The sequence below is a fragment of the Perca flavescens genome, chromosome 21 (genome assembly GCF_004354835.1).
Source record: "Perca flavescens isolate YP-PL-M2 chromosome 21, PFLA_1.0, whole genome shotgun sequence".
NCBI lineage: Eukaryota > Metazoa > Chordata > Actinopteri > Perciformes > Percidae > Perca > Perca flavescens.
In genome coordinates this window covers 3,704,508-3,725,096 of record NC_041351.1, presented here as the reverse complement: position 1 = coordinate 3,725,096, position 20,589 = coordinate 3,704,508, and the positions used below count along the sequence as shown (strand labels likewise).

Genomic DNA, 20,589 nt, shown 5'->3' with positions numbered 1-20,589 from the left:
TACCAGAGCAAACAGAAACACTGTCAACGAGGCTACACTACTCTGACTATTCAACAATGAGTTTCCATCATTGAATGTAGGTTTATGTTTTTACTGATTGCCAATCAGTCCATCTTGAAGTCTAATTATGCATAAACAAATCAAGATAATGAGTGTTAATCACGGTTAGTTCAAGTAATAAGCAGAGCCATAGACTTGAGACTCGAGTCGGACTTAAAGGTCCCATGGCATGAAAATTTCACTTTATGAGGTTTTTTACCATTAATATGAGTTCCCCCAGCCTGCCTATGGTCCCCATGTGGCTAGACATGGTGATAGGTGTAAACCGAGCCCTGGGTATCCTGCTCTGCCTTTGAGAAAATGAAAGCTCAGATGGGCCGATCTGGAATCTTCCCTTTATGAAATAAGGGGAAAGGTTACCTCCCCTTTCTCTGCTGTCTCGGTACATCCTAAGGAAAGCTCATTGTGGGACTGGCTCTAGTGGCTGTAATTCTGCACCAAGGCTGAATTTAGGGAAAGAGACTTCAGATACAGTATTAGGGGACCACTAAGGTCTATATAAAAGAGACTTCAGATACAGTATTAGGGGACCACTAAGGTCTATATAAAAGAGACTTCAGATACAGTATTAGGGGACCACTAAGGTCTATATAAAAGAGACTTCAGATACAGTATTAGGGGACCACTAAGGTCTATATAAAAAGAGACTTCAGATACAGTATTAGGGGACCACTAAGGTCTATATAAAAGAGACTTCAGATACAGTATTAGGGGACCACTAAGGCCTATATAAAAGAGACTTCAGATACAGTATTAGGGGACCACTAAGGTCTATATAAAAGCATCCAAAAAGCATCATGTCATGGGACATTTAAAGTCACAACAGCTACAGACCTTGGATATGTAATTCTTAGGACTGAGGGCATGTTTCTTGGCTGAGTGCAGGACAACCAGGCTAGTTGTTACCCCCCTTTTTCCAGTCTTTTATGCTAAGCTAACTATCTGTGTAGCTATACAGTATATTTAAACTAACTAGGTACAATGTTTTCATTTGTGAGCTTTAGTGCTGATGAGGGTTGGGGAGATGTGCTGCCTGGTCTTGGTTCGGGTGAGGACCCTGGCGGCAGAGTTTTGGACGTACTTTTTGGGAGTTTTATGCCTTGATTTGATTACAAAAAATAAAAGAAATGACCGGAAATATGGAATGATATGCAACAAGGGCCCCCGGTTGATCTCAAACCAGAGACCTTGCACAATAGTTGAAAGTAAAAACATTCTGGTACCCCTGGTCTTCAGAATTGATTTTAAAACTGTTAACACAGCTATGCATGTGTGCGTTTGTGTGTGTGCATTCAGTACACAGTGAAGGTGTAGTCAGGTAGGCAAGGACACACACTCGCACGCCTACGTACTTGAAGCACCCATTCAGCAGCATTTGACTCCCCTTCATGCCCATCCTACTCACCATCGTCCTCTCAGCCTATTTATCGACGCTCCAGATCCACGTCTGATTCATCAGCGTGGCGCTCTGACATTCAGGTTCCTGTTTTGTGTGCGTCGCCCACTCCCACACACACACCACCGGTGGGCTTGTAGTGCTCAGTCAGCCGACCAATGAAGGAACCGGTCCATTCAAGTCAGTCCAGTAACGAAGACAAAGACACCGATTCAGGCTCGCAACAGGTCCGAAACCGAAATGTCAAAACACTTGCAGGCATTGTGCGATGAAAACACTTCAAGGCTATTGATAGCAACGTTTAACGGTATCTTTTGAAAACATCTAACTGATGCTTTAGTCCAGTAGGAGCAAATGGAAAGAAATGCAGATGGAAGGCTTGAGATGGGCTATCTTGTCTAAATCTAACCTTCCAGCATCTTCATTTGAAATTAAAATCTAGGTTTGAGAAATGGCCTAAAGTATGTGTATGTAATGGGGTGGCCCTGGTGGCTCACCTGGTTGACCTGGAGCCCCATGTGCAAAGGCTCAGTCTTAGCCGCAGCGACCGCAGGTTCAATTCCTACCTGCATCTCCTTGCTCCATGTCATTCACCCCCTCTCCCCCCCGTTCCTGTCTGTCGGCCGTCCTGTCGAATAAAGGCCCAAAATCTTTAAATTATATGGACAATCATTACACCCAAAGGCCAATGTGTTCTTGAAAGTTACTGAATCAAAATGGTTTTTATTTTAAACACGCAATTCCAAAACGGCAGACATGCAGACATAGTCATAGTAGGAAAAGTACAGGTGTATTCAAAACCATTAATGATGGCTGCATTCCACTTAGGAGAGGTCCTGATATTGTGCATGCTGACTCACTGAAATATCTTACTGGGACACTTGATGGAATTAAGCCATCGTTAAGGTTATTAATCTCAGCTGTGCTTTTCCTACTATGACCAGTCAACATGTCTGCTGTGAAAAAGGTCCGATGACGTGCTGCTCTAACAGCCTAGCTCCAGCCCTCCACTCATCTGGTTTCAGACACCACACGTTGAACCTGCTGCTGGGGATTTGATCCCATTCAGACACCAGAGCCTCACTGAGGTCCAACGCTGATGTTGGTGATCCAGTTCATCTCAAACGTGTGTTGGATTGGGCTTTAGGTGCAGTCCTGTCAACTTCTTCCACACCAAACTGGGAAAGAACGGGCTTTGCGGAGCTGGCTTTGTGCACAGGGGACGTTGTCATGTTTATAGGCGTAGATTTTGGGGGGGTGCGTACACATTTGTCACCCACCCTCCACCCAATAAAAGTAGCAGACTTTTATTTTTCGATGAACTGCTCGAAGGCAAACTCATAGACGCAACAATGCCTCGGGTGAAGTAGGTGGTGGCAGTATGCAACCTCAAAAATAACGCCTGTTATCTGGCATGACACAGGAAAAAAAAGATAAAGTAACCACGCACGTTTGAAGCATGAAGTACCGAGACATTTCCACCTTATATCGATGTAGAAAAAGGTACAAATTGGAGCATAAAAATGCACTAAAATGCAGGAAGTCCCCCACCCCTCCCCCAAATGTGTTAAATGTTAAAACCTAACCTACGCCAGGTCATGTTGAAACAGGAAAGGGACAAACACAGACTGTAGTTTGTCTACAAAGAACCAGTAGCAGTGTGTTCTGTAGCGTTACACGTTGTGCCTTGTAGCATATGCACCGACTCACACCAACTCACATCCCTCCTGACAGACACTTGAGAAAATATCTGTCGCCATCTTGTGTTCAATTGTGGAACATTTCAATTGTGGCCTGCAGGGTGGCAACAGAGAGTATGACAATAAAAAAAACTGTTTTATTGTAAAAAGAATGTACACAAGCACACAGAGAGAGAGAGAGAGAGTAAGGTACAATTTCCAAAAACCAAAATCTAAGACGACCGGTGTGATGCAGCGCCGATGAGATGACGTGTGCAGCCCGTCGGTATTAGTCATCGGTGTTTTCTTCGGTCTGTGAGATTAACTGATTTACAGATTAGTCCTTCAAAAGATACACAAGCTTAAGCCTCACGAATGTAGGCCATCTTTTTTGGCTGCAATTTAACACAGATCGATGCAAGCGAATCGGGGGCACAGGAAAATAATTACAGGCTCCTGTGACGATAAAATTGGTGGGTAAAGATGTAAGTTCTGTCAAATTCTTATTACCTTGAAGGGATTACCAACTGTTGTCTGGGCTTCATCAGTAAACCCACAGACGATATGATTAGCCCTTTCTCCTATGACACTGAACTAATCCACAAGGGGAGCAGAGAATTAGATTAGTTAAGCTGCTAGAAAGGGGGGGGGGGTTCAGAGCGAGGGAATATTTTGCGAAAATCGGATGCTTATGCAAATGTGTGTCGGTGCTTTAGAAAAAGTTCCCGTACTGTGAGAAGGTAATGCCTACAGAGCACGAGTTATGTTTTCATAACACCTGCATTAAAGGGCCAGTTCACTAAGAAGACCATTTCATCACTCATGCTGCTGTCTGGGAACGCAGACAGTTTTGGTTTGATATGCCCAGATTTTAAAGTCCCACTGAAATCACATTGTCATTCTTTTTGGCATTTTTATTTTTTTACATTTTAGTGTTTTTCACCGCCATTGTTTTGGTCCCTTTTTTTAACATTTTAAAAAGGTTTTTTCCCCCGCTTTTTGTTACTTTTTCTTGTGGTTTTCAATGTTTTGTTGTTGCCTTTTTTAACGTTTTGTCGTGTTTATTTATTTATTTTTTACATTTTCTGCACTTTATCGACGTCCCATATTTTGTGATATAAAAACGGGTCAAATTATTAAAAAAAAAAAAAAAAAAAAAAAAAGTATGGTCAATGTTTTTATTAATAAAAGAATGAAAAAAAAAAAAAAAAGGTATTTGGGGAAAGTTCTCCATCTACGTAGACTCAAAGCTAACAGTATTCTGACAAATGGGTGCAACGATACCAAGCGCCATGACGGAAAAAAAAAATATGGAATATGAATTTCTCCCTTTTGGTTCCTGTTTTTTTCTCAACTAAGGACACGTGATTTACAGGGCAGATTATGTATGATGTAGGGGACCAAAAATGTCAGTCGGATTGTCAGATCTCAACCGTTCTCAGAGAGAGGATTTATTTGGTAACCGGGGGCACGTTCCATCTCTGAACGGCGTGCACCGCTTTGCTACGGTTTCCATGGTGAACGTAACGGTGTGCGACGGTCTTTGATTGGCTGTGTCCCAGGTTATACCCAATCAGCAGAGACGTGTCTGTAAACTTGGCTATCCTAACCTTAACCACTCGAGGTCAAAGCCTAACCACAACCAATGGAGCCGCTATTGGTCTTGGCGTGGCTTTGTAACACGGGGCTTAAAAAGTGCTCTATACGTAAAGATTATTATATATTATTATATTATATAATATATTATTATATAGTATTATAACGTGGGCATTGTATTCTGGAAAGAGAGGTTTCTGCCGAGTTTTTGCCGTCATTTTTAGGGTTGGGTACCGTTTGGATTTTTACGATTCCGATGCCGAACCGGTACTTTTTAAAACGATTCCGACTCCTAAACAGATTCTTGAAAAATGACATCAAAGAAAGGCTCTTTATTTTTTTAAATTGAAAATTATTTAAATCTAACAATATATTAACATTTTAAAGTACTTAAATATATTAATAAGAAAGAGAAAGTGTGATATTTTTCAGAGCGACGCAGGGAAAATACTTCAGTCGACACATTAAGTGGAACCGAAATTTGCGTTCTAATCCGGTCCGACTCCTTCCATGGTGGAACCGGGTTTCGGTATTTTTGAATTTCCTGAGCGTCCCAAATGAAATCCCACTCACGTCCCGTTGTACTGAAAGGAGGCAGAAAGCCCCCAAAACCTGAACAAATCAAACCAAACCTGATGATAAAACTCGGTGGTAAATAGGTCTCTGAGTGATTTGGCTGAACGGGCCCCTTACAGACCAACACCAATGACAGTTCCATCAAGGTGTATGTAAAATGATTTAGTGACGGGACACTAATCGAAACGAAGGTCAGGCACAATCATCAGATCTCACAGGTCTCAATGCTTCACATTTCTCCAATGAGTCGAGGGCGCCGCGGTGAACCGGTCCCGCCGTGTGTCGGTGGCCCGGATGGGATGGAGGAAGCCCGGTACCGGAGGGAGGAGTTCTCCAGCGAGTGTTTGTGTGTCTGGCTGCAGGTTCATGTTGGACTGGAGCGTTGCGGAGAAGACGTTCCCAGCAGCCGGTGGGTCGGCCGTGTTCCTACACAGCGAGCATCTCGCGCTCCGCCTTCTTTCTGGGACGGTCCCGCTCTGAAACAAAACAGGCACGTTCACTTACAGACTTACAAGGTGGAGTATGGACCGACACCTCTGAGGAACCATTTGGGATTTTGCTCAGGAACTCGGGATGCGAAGCTCAGAACTTTTTCTGTCCCGATATCTTAGTCTCGCTTTGCCCAGACCTTCCTCCACAGCGCTGCGGAGGAGGGTCTGGGCTAGTCCACACAGCATTCTGGGATGGGAGAAAAACGTGCTCTGGTTTATTGGCATTTCTTTTGACCTCTAAAATCAAATCCTGTTGTCCTCGGGTCAAATTCGAGCCCATTTTCAAAAAGCTTCTACATCAGAAATTTGGGTTTTCTTTCAACAAAATTGTCCAAAAAAAATGTAACATGGATGGTTCCATACAACGCTCTTCACAAGTTAAATAAATGATCAGTTCACTACTTTCATTGAATTTGGGTTTTTTATTCAATTTCATAGCATTTAAAAAAAAAAAAAAAAAAAAACGATAAAAGAACGTTGAAAAAAGTGACAAAAATGTAAAAAAGTTTATTTTTTTTTTAAATGAGAAAAAAGTTGGGAAAAGCTTCAAAAACATGGAGAAAAGTGACAAAAACGATGAAAAAAAGTGACAAAAACATCAGGAAAAGCGACAAAAGTGTTGAAAAAGACGACACTTTTGTACACATTTACGAAAATGCTGAAATTTTTTTTTTTGTATTTTAAATTTTGACTCCGAAAAACACTGCCTTGGGCGGTGCTAAGCGCCGGACGGAGCCGGACGGAGCCGGACGGAGCCGGACGGAGCCGCGGTGCCTCTGCACAATAGCCTCTGGAAGGAACTTGTTTTGGTGGATGTACGTGGACATGTACGTTCAAAGGTAGTTTTAGTTGTGCAACAGAAAACTCAGATTGGACAGATAGTCTATCTAGCTGGGGGGGTGGGCATTTTTAAGAAAATGTGCTGCATAGTCAAGGATTTTTGGCCCATAACAATCACAAAAAAACTCAAAATTTTTCTGGAAGGACTGCTCAATGTATATGTCTCCATTATGTGTACCTTTTAATGTAAAGTGAATGAATGCTGTAGGACTGCTGGCTGTCTCTATGTTAGTCCTATGTCACCTGCCTAGTGGAGTGCAGATGAAAAGTTGTTATTTTTACCAATTCTGACATACTGAGATGGTGTTTTTTATACAACAATGTTAATAAATATCGATGGTCCCTATCAAATAAACCAATAAAATAAAATATCCTCCGTCTGTGTAACACTTCCTCTCTGCATGGAATCAATAAAATATCATCAACACACTGAGGCTCGTTGGTGTCTTGTCAGGAAGAAAAAAAAAGGTCCGAGGGGGAATTTGGGACCGAGAAAAAGAGCACCAACCTGGTTTCTCCTCCGCGGCCTCTGGAAGCTCTTCTTCAGGAACCTCGGGAAGCTCGACGTCTCCCTGGGGGCGCAAACAGAGCAGAGACGACAGAGTCATGTCAGTTCAACTTCAGACACGCGGATGACATAGCTCAGAAAATAAGATTTTGGGAATCTAACAGTACGTGTCCATTGTCCAGCGTCACAGACTGATCTCATGAATTGGCGTATGTATGAAACGCCAATTTGTAGGAGATTAGGGCTGCTCGATTATGGGAAAAAAAATAATTATGATTATTTCGGTCAATATTGAAATCTGATAATTTAACACGATTACTCGTTGACTTCTGGAAAGATGTTGCCATTATTGAACTTAAAAAAACAGTGGAAAAAGTTAAATAAATCAACAGTAAAAAAAACACATACAACTGTGAACTTTTTTCCTTAATACTTTTCCTATTGAAACTTTATTTTTTCATTCAGAACACAAGAGAAAATAAGAGTTTATGGGTTTCTCAATTATTCTGTTTTTGTAATCATTGGGAGCCTAAATCATAATCACAATTAAATTTCGATTAATTGCACAGCCCTACCGGAGATCAGACCGGTCTGTCCGTATTGTGGCGTGCGAGTCCCGTTAACGGGAAACATCCCTGCGTCTATCGCTGCAACAAAAAAACATGACCCTTGACCGGCAGCTGATTGGACGAACGCGTCACGCTAGTCTGGCTACTCCCGAATGCAGTATTTTTTCACCCCACTATGGCCACGCCAGGACCCGCCCTTCAATAGCTACTATTGGCCAGTTGCCATGCTTATTGCAAGGTAACCTGATTTGTTCAGGTCCTATCACCTGACCCATCGGCTATCCTAACCTTAACTCGGATCTGTTGACTTGAAACCATAACGGCGATTAGACCGACCTGAGTGATGGCCTCCAGCTCGGCCAGCACGGCGTCTTCGTCTTCTTGTGAGAAGGAGCCGGCCAGCATGTCGTCTATTTGCTGCGGAGAGACAGACAGACAGACAGACAGACAGACAGACAGACAGACAGACAGACAGACAGACAGACAGACAGACAGACAGTTAGGTTACTTTATTGGTACCCGTAGGTAAACTAGTTTTACAGTCCAAGAGGCAGGACATCCTTAAAACTTTGTAGAGCACAACATAACATATAAACACACAAAGAAATGAAAACATATAAAACAGGTAATGAAACGTAAAAGAAGAAAAAAGAGGAATAAAAGACAGTACATGACATGACCAAAGTGCTTGTGCGTTTTGTAAAAATTATTTTACCGTTTATTTAACAAAGTGATTGCTGCTGGTTTTTAAATCTTGTAGTTCTGCAACCAATAACTTTAAGCCTCCGTCCAGAGGGAAGACAGACAGACAGACAGCTTTATATTTGATAGTGGAGATCAAGAACAGAAACACGTGTTGACACAACATCTCTTAGCTCTTCCACAGTCACACAAAGGGGCGAGCGTGCCTTTTCGGTTTTTGGTGCCGAGACTGTGGAATAAACTTCCCATTCATATTAGGTTTTTTTGTTTTGGTTTGTCAAAGTATATGTCCCCATTCTGTGTACCTTTTAATGTATATTGATTGAGTGCTGTATGACTGCTGGCTGTCTCTATGTTAGTCCTATGTCGCCTGCCTAGTGGACTGCAGATGAAAAGTTGTTATTTTTACTAATTCTGGCATATTTACATGGTGGTTTTTTATACAACAACGTTCATAAATATGCATGGTCCCTATCAAATAAACCAATACATTGTGTTTATGTCCTTTGTTCAGCTAAGGTTGGTTTTAAATGTGCTCTAGAAATAAACTGCCTTGACTAAATAAGGAGTGTAGAAATAAACAGCCATGTATGTGTGTGTGTGTGTGTGTGTGTGTGTGTGTGTGTGTGTGTGTGTGTGTGTGTGTGTGTGTGTGTGTGTGTGTGTGTGTGTGTGTGTGAGACTCACCCTTTGGTACTCGATGGCATCTTGGGTTTCATCCATAATCCGTTCGACTTCTTCGACAGACATCACCTAACGAGGGGGGGAAAAAAAAAAAAACAGCCAACCAGAGCGCATCAGTAACCAGGGACAGAGACATGTGATCACACAGACACTCCGCGGAGAACCCTTCCAATCAGCCTACCTCGTGCATTTTCTTCAGGCACTCGTTCCCCACCTTCAACCCTTGGATGACCTTCGTCTCGATCTGGGCGAACTCCAGGTCTTGGACCTAAAAGGCACAGAGCAGAGAGGAGCCGTCAGGCGCCGCGGCTGCACGCCGAGTGGCGTTTACTCACCGCCAGCGCTCTCCCCCCAGTCCCTCACCATGCGCTCCAGGTTGCCGATCTGGTTCTCCGTCTTGTCCAGAAGCTGATCCTGGTAGCGCTTCTTCTTCAGCAAGAGGAGCGCTTTCCTGTTTGAACCCAAAACACAGTCCGGTCAGAAGCTCTCGGGATAACAGAAGAAGAGATTCATTAACCCTCGAGGACTTGTTGTCATCTGGTTTGCCCGTTTATAAAGCATAAAGTAGCCTCTTAATGATTAACCAATTGTACGTTATATCTTCTTAGCCAACTCCATAAGTTGTTACTAGTTTTACACTTCTTTATGGAATTGATGGTGAATAAACATAATTTGCATGAAATTAGCGGTTCATTTTTAATTGAAATGAGCAGAAATTATTGAATTATCTTGACCAATAGTTAAGGTCAGAGAAACCTGTGTTCATGGATGATCCCAGGTTGTCTTTAGTGGGATATTATAAAAGTAGTGATCATCAATTAGGAAATTTGGTTGAAAAGAAAGCCATGTTTCTGATGTAAAAACGTTGAAAACAGCCATATTTCTTCGGTTTTCAAATTTTTTGTTTTGTCAATGTATATGTCACACTTTATAACACTATAGTATATTTCTTGTCCTGTCTATGCACCACCTGTCTATACTCTGTATATCACATCTGGGTGTCCTCCCCCAGGGAAGTTTTGAGCATCAACGACTTTATTTCCTGTATTCGGATACACTTTCATGCACCAATTTACGGTGGAAATCCCTTTATTTAGTCTATGTGAAGAAGAAAAACACAGATGACAATTCAAAATGTACCATAAATATAATGGAAAGTATGTCGTTGCGTGGCAGTGGGCATGTTTAAGTGGGTATATGGAAATCCTGGAGCTTTCCTAGTGGGTATACTGCGTATAACGTAGACTACGCCGCTGATCTATGAAACATTTCTAATATGAATATGGAATTCCTCTAGAAGGTTTTTCACCCCCAAAACAAGGAGGACTCTGGCTGAAAGGACACAGGATTCGGCAGCTTTATCGACTGCATCCTCTCCATCCATTAGGGACTGCTCCTCTGTTTTCGCTCAGTCGCTACACGGCTACGCTGGAAGGGCTCTGCACACTCAACTCTTTTTTGCCATTTTTCAGCAGCTGCTTGGCCAGAAGCCTCTCCTTCTCCAGCTGCAGGTTGATCCTCTTCTGATACTGCCTCAGCTTATCTCGTTGCTGTTTCAGTTGCTGCGAAGACAAAAAAAAAAAAAACAGAGACATGGTTACAAAAACGCATTTACACCCACGTTGTTTTCCCTGCCGTTATCAGGTTCAGGTGCAGCACATAAGCTGAATGAATGGAACTGAAAGATCTAATGACTGGAGTTGGACTTCTTTAGCTTTAAGTTTAGCTATAGTGGGTAGAGCTGGGCAATATATCGATATTACAATCGATATCGTGATATGAGACTAGATATCGTCTTAGACTTTGGATATCGTAATATGGCATAAGTGTTGCCTTTTCCTGGTTTTAAAGGCTGGATTACAGTAAAGTGATGTCATTTTCTGAACTTACCGGACTGTTGTAACTGTTCTGTTATTTACCTTTACCACACTTAGTCATTATATCCACATTACTGAAGATTATTTATCAAAAATGTCATTGTGTAGGCCTAAATATTTTATGAAAGCATCAATAGTCAACACTACAATATCGTTGCGGTATCGATATTGAGGTATTTGGTCAAAAATATTGTGATATTTGATTTTCTCCATATCGCCCAGAACCCTAATAGTGTGTAGTTTCTGTCTCCCCCATGAGGGATTCTAAGTAATGGCAACAAAACTGTCGGCGCATCCACATGACACAAGCCTTCTGTGAGCGCGCACCCCCGTTTTAGACACAGATATGGTTATAATAACGGTCCACAGTGACGTAAAACTAGCACAAAGAGGCACAAGCCGACTATAAAGAGACACCAAATGACCACAAAGACCCAAAACAACCCCAAAGGAAACAGAAATGACCAAAAAACGGATACAAAAGAGACAAAATCCCACAAAGAGACACAAAATGTCCCTCCCAAGCCCCAGTTACTGCCTCAGGTCAGTGTGTCCGGGCCTATAAATCTGTGTGTTGACCTCCAGGGCCCCCATGCTCTCTCCCAAGCCCCCAGTAAGTGGTTCCAAGCCTGTGTTAACATGCTCCAGGCCAACCCATGCTCCCTCCCAAGCCCCAGTAAGTGCCTCTGTGGCTGGGCGTTGACCTACACGGCCGACCTCCTCCCTCCTAACAGGCTCCAAGCCTGGCTATTGACCTCCAGGGCCCCCAGCCTCACTACCAAGCCCCAGTAAGTGGCTATAAGACTAGGTTATCATCATAGCCCTAACAGGGTTAGGGCTAACCCTAACCCCTCCGCCAAATACGTGCACATAAGTCTTCCACAAAGCTAGGGGAAACACTACACTCATATATACTTCAAACTAACTCATTAATATCAAACAGCAGCATGTCGTTGTGCTCTACAGCGACCTAACTCTGGCTTTAGATGCTGTAGCTGTCAGCGGCTCGGTCATACTATACAGTAGCTGCTATCTGGATATTTGCAGTGAAACATGCACACTCCGTTAAACATCAGTTTTACGATATTTTACCAAAACTAGCGAGGCCAGACTTACCTTAGCCTCCTCGGGTAAAATCGGCACTGAAGTAGCTAGCTGAGCACCACTTTGGTTAAAGTAGTTCAACTGTTTGCTACGGCTCTAAATCGTGCAATTTGAGGGCAGCACCAAAGACCGGATTGAGTTTATCACCACACAAAAATCTGACAGTATTTCCTATGTTCTTTTTGTGCCGAATTAAAGAGCAACTTAAAGAATGCTGAAATTGCGAAGTTCTGTTGTATGAAATGGGCGTATAAGATTACTAATATGGAAGTTTGTTTAAATTGCCACCTTTTTTAAAAGCAGTTTGGCGTGATTTGCTGTCGTCGCGCAACAGAACGTTCAGTTTCGAGGCTAATAATAACAGTTAGTGATTTGAGCTAGCTAACGTTAGCTAGCTAGCAGCGCCACTTACCAAAACCGCTTTGTCTTGTTCGGTCACTCGGGTTGGTTTCTTTTTGCCAAAAAGATTTCCCATTCTGATAAAGCATCACAGCTCCGATCCCAAACCAGGAATAGGGACGATGAAACGGACCCGATTTGAAACTAGTTCTTCTAACTTGGAAGAAGCAGACTAGTGTAGCTTCTCCTCCATTATTTGTGTAGTCATCTGTTGGTCCACACCCACATCAGGAAGTACGGTGTCTGAGCTGGGACAAAAACCGGAGGAATGAGATAAGAAAAATATCTCCCAAATAATTTTAAAAAGCAGCCTTAACCTTTTTTTAAATCATAGAATATTACGGCCGCCTTGAACACAAAACAGAGACGTGAGTACACGTTACGTCTGCACCGAGCGTGAATATTTACTCGGGTCCGTTTTAATCAAGTACAAACTGAGTGTAGTGTTTATAGAATCATGAGTTTGTACTGCCCTCCAGTGGTCACATAGGGGAACTGCAGCATAGCATTAGTCAGACCAGCGTCAATGCATACATAACAGCCTACTGTGACTTCCGGTGATTGCCTTCAAAATAAAGTAACTGAAGCGATGGCGAACAGAATTTGTTAGGAATGATCAAGGTAATTCTTTTTAATTGTTAGTTGAGAATTATACAGATATTTGTACACATTAACATATTTTAGAGGTATCAGTAAAGGTATTGTCTGTATTAGCAATGTATTCTTTATCAAACTACTATTTCTAGCTTTTTATTCATTCAATTGTTTTTCTTATTTCAATAGAAATAGCCTAGTTTAAAAAAATAAAATGAAGTTGAGTTTTTGATTTCCTTGAGATTACTCAATTAATTAGAATATTTAAATTAGGAATTGTGCACACCTATATGTTTGAATTAAAGTAAATTAATATAAAAATAATGTGATAACTTAGTTTGGTTCACTGAATTTTGAAAGTACTTACCGGAAGTGCTACAATGCTGTCACGTCACGTCATTGACGCAAACTTTATGAACCTAGACTATTAACATTTGTGGTTACTTTAAACCTTAATACAAAAATAGTTAATAAAAATAGCTAACTGTAACTTATTCTAGACTATTTTGTTCAAAATTAAGAGCTAATAGTATATGTAGCCTGTGCCTGGTGCCCTTAAGCCTTTATATGAAGAAAGTTCATGAAAATAGCTAGGGTCTTAGTCTAGTATTGTCTCCTTTATTCTAAAGTAAAAGTCAAAGGTGCTCTAAGCGATGTGGCACGTTTTTTAGACTACATCATATTTTGTCACATACAGCGAACATCTTCTCACTATCTGCTAGCTGCCTGTCCCCTGAACACACTGTAAAAAAACAACAAGAAGTGACATCACCCAGCATCGCTTAGCTTAGAGCACCTTTAAGAGGTTAAGAGGTCAGTTTTGATCCCAAACACATGTACAGGGGCCTCATAAAGTCCCAGTTGATACACTTCCACAGGATCTGCACCTTCCCGAGCATGTGGTGGAGGCTCCCAGTCCACTCTTTAGTGAGTTAGGGTTATGGGATTACTTTAGGCACTTCCTTATTATACTGTAAAGGCGGAGGTCAGCGGCAGTTTTAATGAAAAGAACAAGACCTAGTCATGCCAGAAGTATTAAAACCTCCCCCTATCTTGCTCTGTCCTCTTCAACTTCCACAAACAGGGGTGGGGGGATAGAACTGATGATGATGAACTGAATGATTTCCAGCCTGCGTACACAGAGCATTCACATGTTTTAGCCTAATTAACCTGTGGCCACAGCGCCTGCTTCAAGGTAGACCTTAGTGGTCCCCTAATACTGTATCTGAAGTCTCTTTTATATAGAGACCTTAGTGGTCCCCTAATACTGTATCTGAAGTCTCTTTTATATAGAGACCTTAGTGGTCCCCTAATACTGTATCTGAAGTCTCTTTTATATAGACCTTAGTGGTCCCCTAATACTGTATCTGAAGTCTCTTTTATATAGAGCTTAGTGGTTCCCTAATACTGTATCTGAAGTCTCTTTTATATAGACCTTAGTGGTCCCCTAATACTGTATCTGAAGTCTCTTTTATATAGAGACCTTAGTGGTCCCCTAATACTGTATCTGAAGTCTCTTTTATATAGAGAACTTAGTGGTCCCCTAATACTGTATCTGAAGTCTCTTTTATATAGACCTTAGTGGTCCCCTAATACTGTATCTGAAGTCTCTTTTATATAGACCTTAGTGGTCCCCTAATACTGTATCTGAAGTCTCTTTTATATAGAGCTTAGTGGTTCCCTAATACTGTATCTGAAGTCTCTTTTATATAGACCTTAGTGGTCCCCTAATACTGTATCTGAAGTCTCTTTTATATAGAGACCTTAGTGGTCCCCTAATACTGTATCTGAAGTCTCTTTTATATAGAGAACTTAGTGGTCCCCTAATACTGTATCTGAAGTCTCTTTTATATAGACCTTAGTGGTCCCCTAATACTGTATCTGAAGTCTCTTTTATATAGACCTTAGTGGTCCCCTAATACTGTATCTGAAGTCTCTTTTATATAGACCTTAGTGGTCCCCTAATACTGTATCTGAAGCCTCTTTTATATAGGCCTTAGTGGTCCCCTAAAACTGTATTTGATGTCTCTTTTATATAGACCTTAGTGGTCCCCTAATACTGTATCTGAAGTCTCTTTCCTGAAATTCAGCCTTGGTGCAGAATTACAGCCACTAGAGCCAGTCCCACAATGAGCTTTCCTTAGGATGTGCAATTTCTGTGTCTGTAGCTATTGAGGAGGAGGGGGGGGGGGCAAGGTGGAGGGTGGGGGTGTGGCCTTGACCCTGTATTTAGTTTATATTATAATGGTCTTTAAAAAAAAAAAAAAAAAAAAAAAAAAAAAAAAAAGAGAGAAAATAATAGTACCCATTTCCTTCAAATTTGGTATTATATTTATTACGCTTATTATTAGCATCAAATCTTTAAAGCCATTTTTATTATCACTTATTTGTTATGCCCTTTCCATCGCATGTATTTCTCAGTAATTTGATTGTGATTTAGGTGACGTCTGCATTGACGCAAACTTTCTGAACGTCTTGTGTTGCAGTTCTTAAGTGTGGCCACTAGAGGGCTCTCTTGACCTAAGATCTCACATTAGCCCGCGTTAACTTCACTAGCATCAGGCTACACCAAACATTACCGCATAAATAATGCAACCGCATAAATAAGGGGGTGGAAATTTAATTTACTTCTTAGACTTGCAGGTGTTCATCCAGCATGCAACATGGTTCCAAACTCACCAGGAGCTTTCTGCTGAGGGTCCATCATTAACAAAAAAGGGCAAAACAATCTTTTGGATTAACATTTATTCATGAAAAGGTCGTGTAGAGACCGGAGAGTTCATTAATAACGACAAGTGTCCATCCAGACGTGGGGTGATACAGGAGGGAAATACAGCACACAGCTAAACCACAGTCTTTAAAAAAATAAAATCAGTGCACAGATAATCTTACAAAGATTGCATAATATAAAGAAAGGTTATAAAATTTCCCAGAAATAGTGCAACTTTACCACCACCAGGAAAACAAAATGAAACCTGCTCCACTTTCATTGCCAGTTGCCTGAAAAGCTCCAACTTTCCACAAAGCCAAAGAATAGTTTGGTTTACTTCGTGTGAAATACTTCCAACTTACTGTGATGCTTTTATGTTGTTCTTGAAGCAGGGGTAAGAGAAGTGCAAAAAAGCGGATGTTATTTGGGCGGCTACATGTTACTGAAACTGACTTGTTAAACCCACAGAACACACATGATCATTGGAGTACGACAACGTTCAAAGAAATGTTTGCATTTGTGAACAAATACCCTACATTGCACTTGGGAAAGCAATTATAAAATATACTGTACATAGTGTTCAAATGACATCCCAAACACTCACCCATCCTCGCCACACACGTTTTCAACCTAATGCAGAGCCAGTGTGTTAGTTTGTCCCCTAATAAAAAGGCAACAAGGCTACATGTGTGTGTGTGTGCATTTAAATAGTTTTCACATTTAAGGACAAAACACGGCTGCCGGTGCAGGGACCTCAGCCATCACTGCCACTCCCATTGGAAGCTTTAGTGTGTGTAATTTGCTGTAATGTCTGTAGTGCATGTTTGGAAAAAAGAAAATCTATTGGCTTCAGACTCACAAATCCTCCCCCCCCCCCAAAAAATGTACTTACTCAACTTCCGCTAACGATGACATAGTAGGTCAAAAGTACGGTGGCCGACAGGGGTCAAACGCACCGCAACTTAATGAAACCCGCGCAAAGAGACAAAACTCAAGCAAAGTAGGAAAACATCTTCATTGATTTGACAACACATGCGCAGCATTTAGCAAACGCGCTGCAAATACACACAACACAACCAAATAAACAAACTCAAGGCCCGCGGGCCAAATCCGGCCCCTCGCAGATTACAATCCGGCCCACATATCAAATTTACACTCCGACAACATTTTGGCCCGCCTAGTTTGTCACTTTTTCTGACATTGTCGTCATTTTCTTTTTGACGATTTGTAACTTTGTCTGACGTTGTTGTCACTTTTGCCGAAGTTTTTGTCACTTTTTGCGACGCTTTGGCTGAAGAACTTTTTCCTGACTTCTTGAGGACTTTATGTGGACCAAACTAAGTGAGAAGACTATAGGACACACGCAATAAGACAGCCAAAAGATATTCGACTTTTTCGATTAAATAAAAGCATATCTATAAACTCTACATGGCCCCTTGGTGGGATTCTTATTTTCCAGTGTGGCCCTTAGTGCAGTTGAGTTTGACCCCCCTGCCCTAGAGGCCTGGAGAACTTCCGTTGTGTAATTGAGTGCTTTTCTTTTTGCATCGTTTGTGTTTTTGGAGTTTGTGTTTGGTTGCGTTGTGTGTATTTGGTTGGGTTGTGTGTATTTGGTTGCGTTGTGTGTATTTGGTTGCGTTGTGTGTATTTGGTTGCGTTGTGTGTATTTGGTTGTGTTGTGTGTATTTTCAGCGGGTTTGCTAAATGCTGCGCACGTGCTGTCAAATTTATGAAGCTGTTTTTCTTGATTTGCTTGTGTTTTGTCTACTTGCGTGCGTTTCATTAAGTTGCGCTGCGTTTGTCCCTGTCGGGCCACCGTAAAAAAGAGCAAGTAAAAGCTGGACTAGATAAACGGAAGCTGCTGCATAAACCCATGAAAGGAACTCGTCCCAGACACCGAGTGTAGAAACCCCCCGGTACCAAGCACCTGTGGTTGGATGTCTTATTTAAATAAGCATCTATACTTTATATCAAAAACTATCAGCTGTCTTTCAAATAAGCTTTCAGCTTTGGCTCCACGGCTGTTCTGTGGACCAACTCCTCCCCCTCACAAAAACCCATGAGATGATATGACTTCTTTTTTTTGTTTAAACAGAGGTGGACAAAACAAACACACCTGGCAGTGGGGTTAAATCCTGGACAATCCCCCTGCAACAAACTATTTATGTGAAGCTTATAATAAGTTTTTCTTTTGGAGGCCAGAGCATTGGTCGCATTAAATTGTCAACTGTTCCTGTTATTTTGTCCACTTGCCTGTATTCAACCTAGCCGGCAGACGTAACGGCTCACACTATCAAGTAAAGAGATGTACAGAGGAAGCTGCCCAGTTAGTTGTTGTAGACAAAAATCACCTTCTAAACTCGCATTATTATGATCGCTAACTAAATAAAACGTTTCTCAAGTCTGTCCAACAAAGTGTCTTAAATTCCCTTTAACGTCTCACCTGAATGTCATGGAAAACAAAAATTACAATTTTTCGGTATTGCGCCAACAACGCACCTGCTTGTACAAACGGTAGATGATGCAGATATATTCAAAGCTACACACACAGTATGTACAACAGACAGACACACACACACACACACACACACACAGTTAACAAAACAGCTGCGTGATTAAAAGTGGCACCAAAGTGAAACCGAGCGACACTGCTGAGTTACAAACCCTCCTCTCCAGTGTTTAGACTCGCCCCATCTGCCAGCTGAATGCTGGGAACACATGCATCTGGCTGGTAGATCAGCCAAAAAGAGCCCCAAGGTAATCTATTGAGTATCTAACCATTTGGCTGGTGGACAATAACTGTTCATTCTGAACCCTGCTTCCTCTCACTGTGGCCCAAACGTACAGTCAAAACATTCAAAAAGCTCCATCTAAATGTGAACACGACTTCAAGCCCCACCTGTCCCAAGTTGGAGGTCAGCGGCCCTGGCTAATGTCTGACGAGGGCAGTGTGCTACATGTACTGGCGTGCATATATTCTGAGATCTTCTACCCCCAACATCCGTCTGCCTCATTTACCAAATAACCGAAGAATGTGGAGTTGATAAATGCGTGGACGGTGAGATGAGCATGCTGGTGTAAAACCAGGAGCAGGGACTCTGGGACTCAAACCTTGTTTGGTAAGGACAGGGCTGTGGAGAGAGCTAGGGCTGCTTACTGAACTCTATTCGTTTTAGGCACCGACTGAATTGCCTCTAAATTATCGAAAATTGTCTCATCATTCAATACCTAAGGAGTAAATCTCATCAGCGTCAGTGAGCCAATCAGCACGCAGCATGCTTCTACCGAGATCTAATAACGTCTGTGATTGGCTGTCCAACGTTACACGTCGTAGAGACACGCAGGAAAAACTCGACGTTACACAGAGACAGGGCTCGCGTAGTAGGAGCTGGAAAATAAAAAGATTTGTAACGTTGTGGTTTCTCTTTGTTTTATAAAAATTGGTACCGAAAAAACGTATCGTTTAGGAACCGAGATTGATGTCATGGTATTGGTACCGGTATCCAATATTTTTGAACATAGCCAGCCCTAGCTGGCTTAAAAAATCTAATGATTATTTAATCGGTCAATCATTTTCTAGATTAACTGATAAATTGATTGGTTTAAAATATCAGAAAACGGTGAAAAATGTGTACCGGTGTTTCCCAAAAAGCCCAAGACGACGTCCTCAGAGGTCTTGTTTTTTTGCCACAATTAAATAGATCTCCATTCTCCTGTCAGAGAGGAGAATAGAAACTAGAAGATATTCACGTTTAAGATGCTGGAATCAGAGATCTATCATTATTTTCATCAAAATAGCTGGCGTTTAATTTAACAGTTGACATCTAACCGATTAATCTTTGCAGCTCTAGTTTTAGTAAATGAGCCTCATTCCTCTGGCACACATCAATATTAAGAACTATTGCGCATCAACTATTGATGCACATGCCACGGACACCAAAAACAACCAAAAGGACTTTAACCCTTTGAGTTGGCTTCCGACTTGTCTTTACCAGATGTTTGGTCAAGTTTTTTTCTGTTCAAAGATTTTTGGGGGATTTTTCCTTTATTTAGAACAACTGAACTTTATCTGCGTTTTTTCTATTTTCTTTGACAGTTTGGTTGAAAGAAACCCAAATGTTCTGATATAGAAACTTTTTGAAAATGGGTCAAATTTCACCCGAGGACACCAGGAGGGTTAAAGTGTGAGGAGGTGTGGTTCAGAGATGTGCTGCTTTGGTACGATCGCGGATGGACCCCAGTTTCTGGTAAAAAAAAAAAAAAAAAAAAAAAAAAACACAGCTTCACAAACAGACAAAAACACGTGAAGAGACGAGCGAACACACGGAAACGCCTCCCGCAGAGGAGGACGGATGGAAAGGGTTGAAAAGCATAAATATTATATATAATTTATATATATTATTTTTGTTTTTTCTTTTACTGACTCCCTGTGAAGATTAAAAACAAAACCAAAACACTGATAGAAAGATGAAGAGGTGTTGCATGAGCGTGTCGAGAGAGACTGCAGGCCCCTCGGTCAGAGAACACACGGAGCACCAGAGGACCAGGGTCTCACACACCTCGGACCGAGGGAAAGGGGGGGCCATAACAGGTCTGAACACACACACACACACACACACACACACACACACAGTATGTGACCCCCCCGCACACGTCTGTCCCGTTCCTTTAAGGGCGGTGGGCGTGGGTCTGCGTGGAGCGGGAGAGTGCTGGTCTGATCCCTCAGGCGCCGAGGCCTGGCAGGTTTCGGGGTGGGGGGGGGGTGTGTCTCTGTCTCTGTCCCGGTCCCCCCCCCCCCCCCCTC

The 20,589-nt window shown here is 41.9% G+C and overlaps 2 protein-coding genes across 4 annotated transcripts in view; both read right to left on the bottom strand.

Moving 5' to 3' along the window:
• baiap2b (BAR/IMD domain containing adaptor protein 2b) overlaps nucleotides 1-1,690 on the bottom strand; it is a 97,939-nt gene extending 96,249 nt beyond the window's left edge. The window contains exon 1 of one of the 3 annotated variants that reach the window (XM_028567576.1): nucleotides 1,466-1,690. In XM_028567576.1, the coding sequence (XP_028423377.1) occupies nucleotides 1,466-1,468 (3 nt within the window). In that variant the 5' untranslated portion in view covers nucleotides 1,469-1,690. The remainder of the gene's footprint in view (nucleotides 1-1,465) is intronic. The other 2 variants (XM_028567578.1, XM_028567575.1) reach the window with 2 other exon arrangements.
• Nucleotides 1,691-5,092: 3,402 nt separating this feature from the next.
• chmp6b (charged multivesicular body protein 6b) lies at nucleotides 5,093-12,881 on the bottom strand. The gene is made up of 8 exons (XM_028568104.1): nucleotides 12,495-12,881; nucleotides 10,554-10,663; nucleotides 9,465-9,552; nucleotides 9,283-9,369; nucleotides 9,105-9,170; nucleotides 8,052-8,132; nucleotides 7,147-7,210; nucleotides 5,093-5,783 (listed from the first exon to the last, which is right to left on the bottom strand). Exons 1-8 carry the CDS (start codon nucleotides 12,555-12,557, stop codon nucleotides 5,734-5,736), a joined length of 609 nt encoding a protein of 202 aa, XP_028423905.1. The 5' UTR covers nucleotides 12,558-12,881; the 3' UTR covers nucleotides 5,093-5,733.
• Between the last annotated feature and the right edge of the window lie 7,708 nt (nucleotides 12,882-20,589).

What these genes read in the sequence shown, in the direction of transcription:
- chmp6b (XM_028568104.1), bottom strand. Translation starts at nt 12,557, where the DNA reads ATGGGAAATCTTTTTGGCAAAAAGAAACCAACCCGAGTGACCGAACAA. An exon ending in AACAAGACAAAGCGGTTTTG is followed by an intron (nt 10,664 to 12,494) that starts GTAAGTGGCGCT and finishes TTGTCTTCGCAG; the next exon opens with CAACTGAAACAGCAACGAGA. An exon ending in AGCTGGAGGCCATCACTCAG is followed by an intron (nt 7,211 to 8,051) that starts GTCGGTCTAATC and finishes TTGCGCCCCCAG; the next exon opens with GGAGACGTCGAGCTTCCCGA.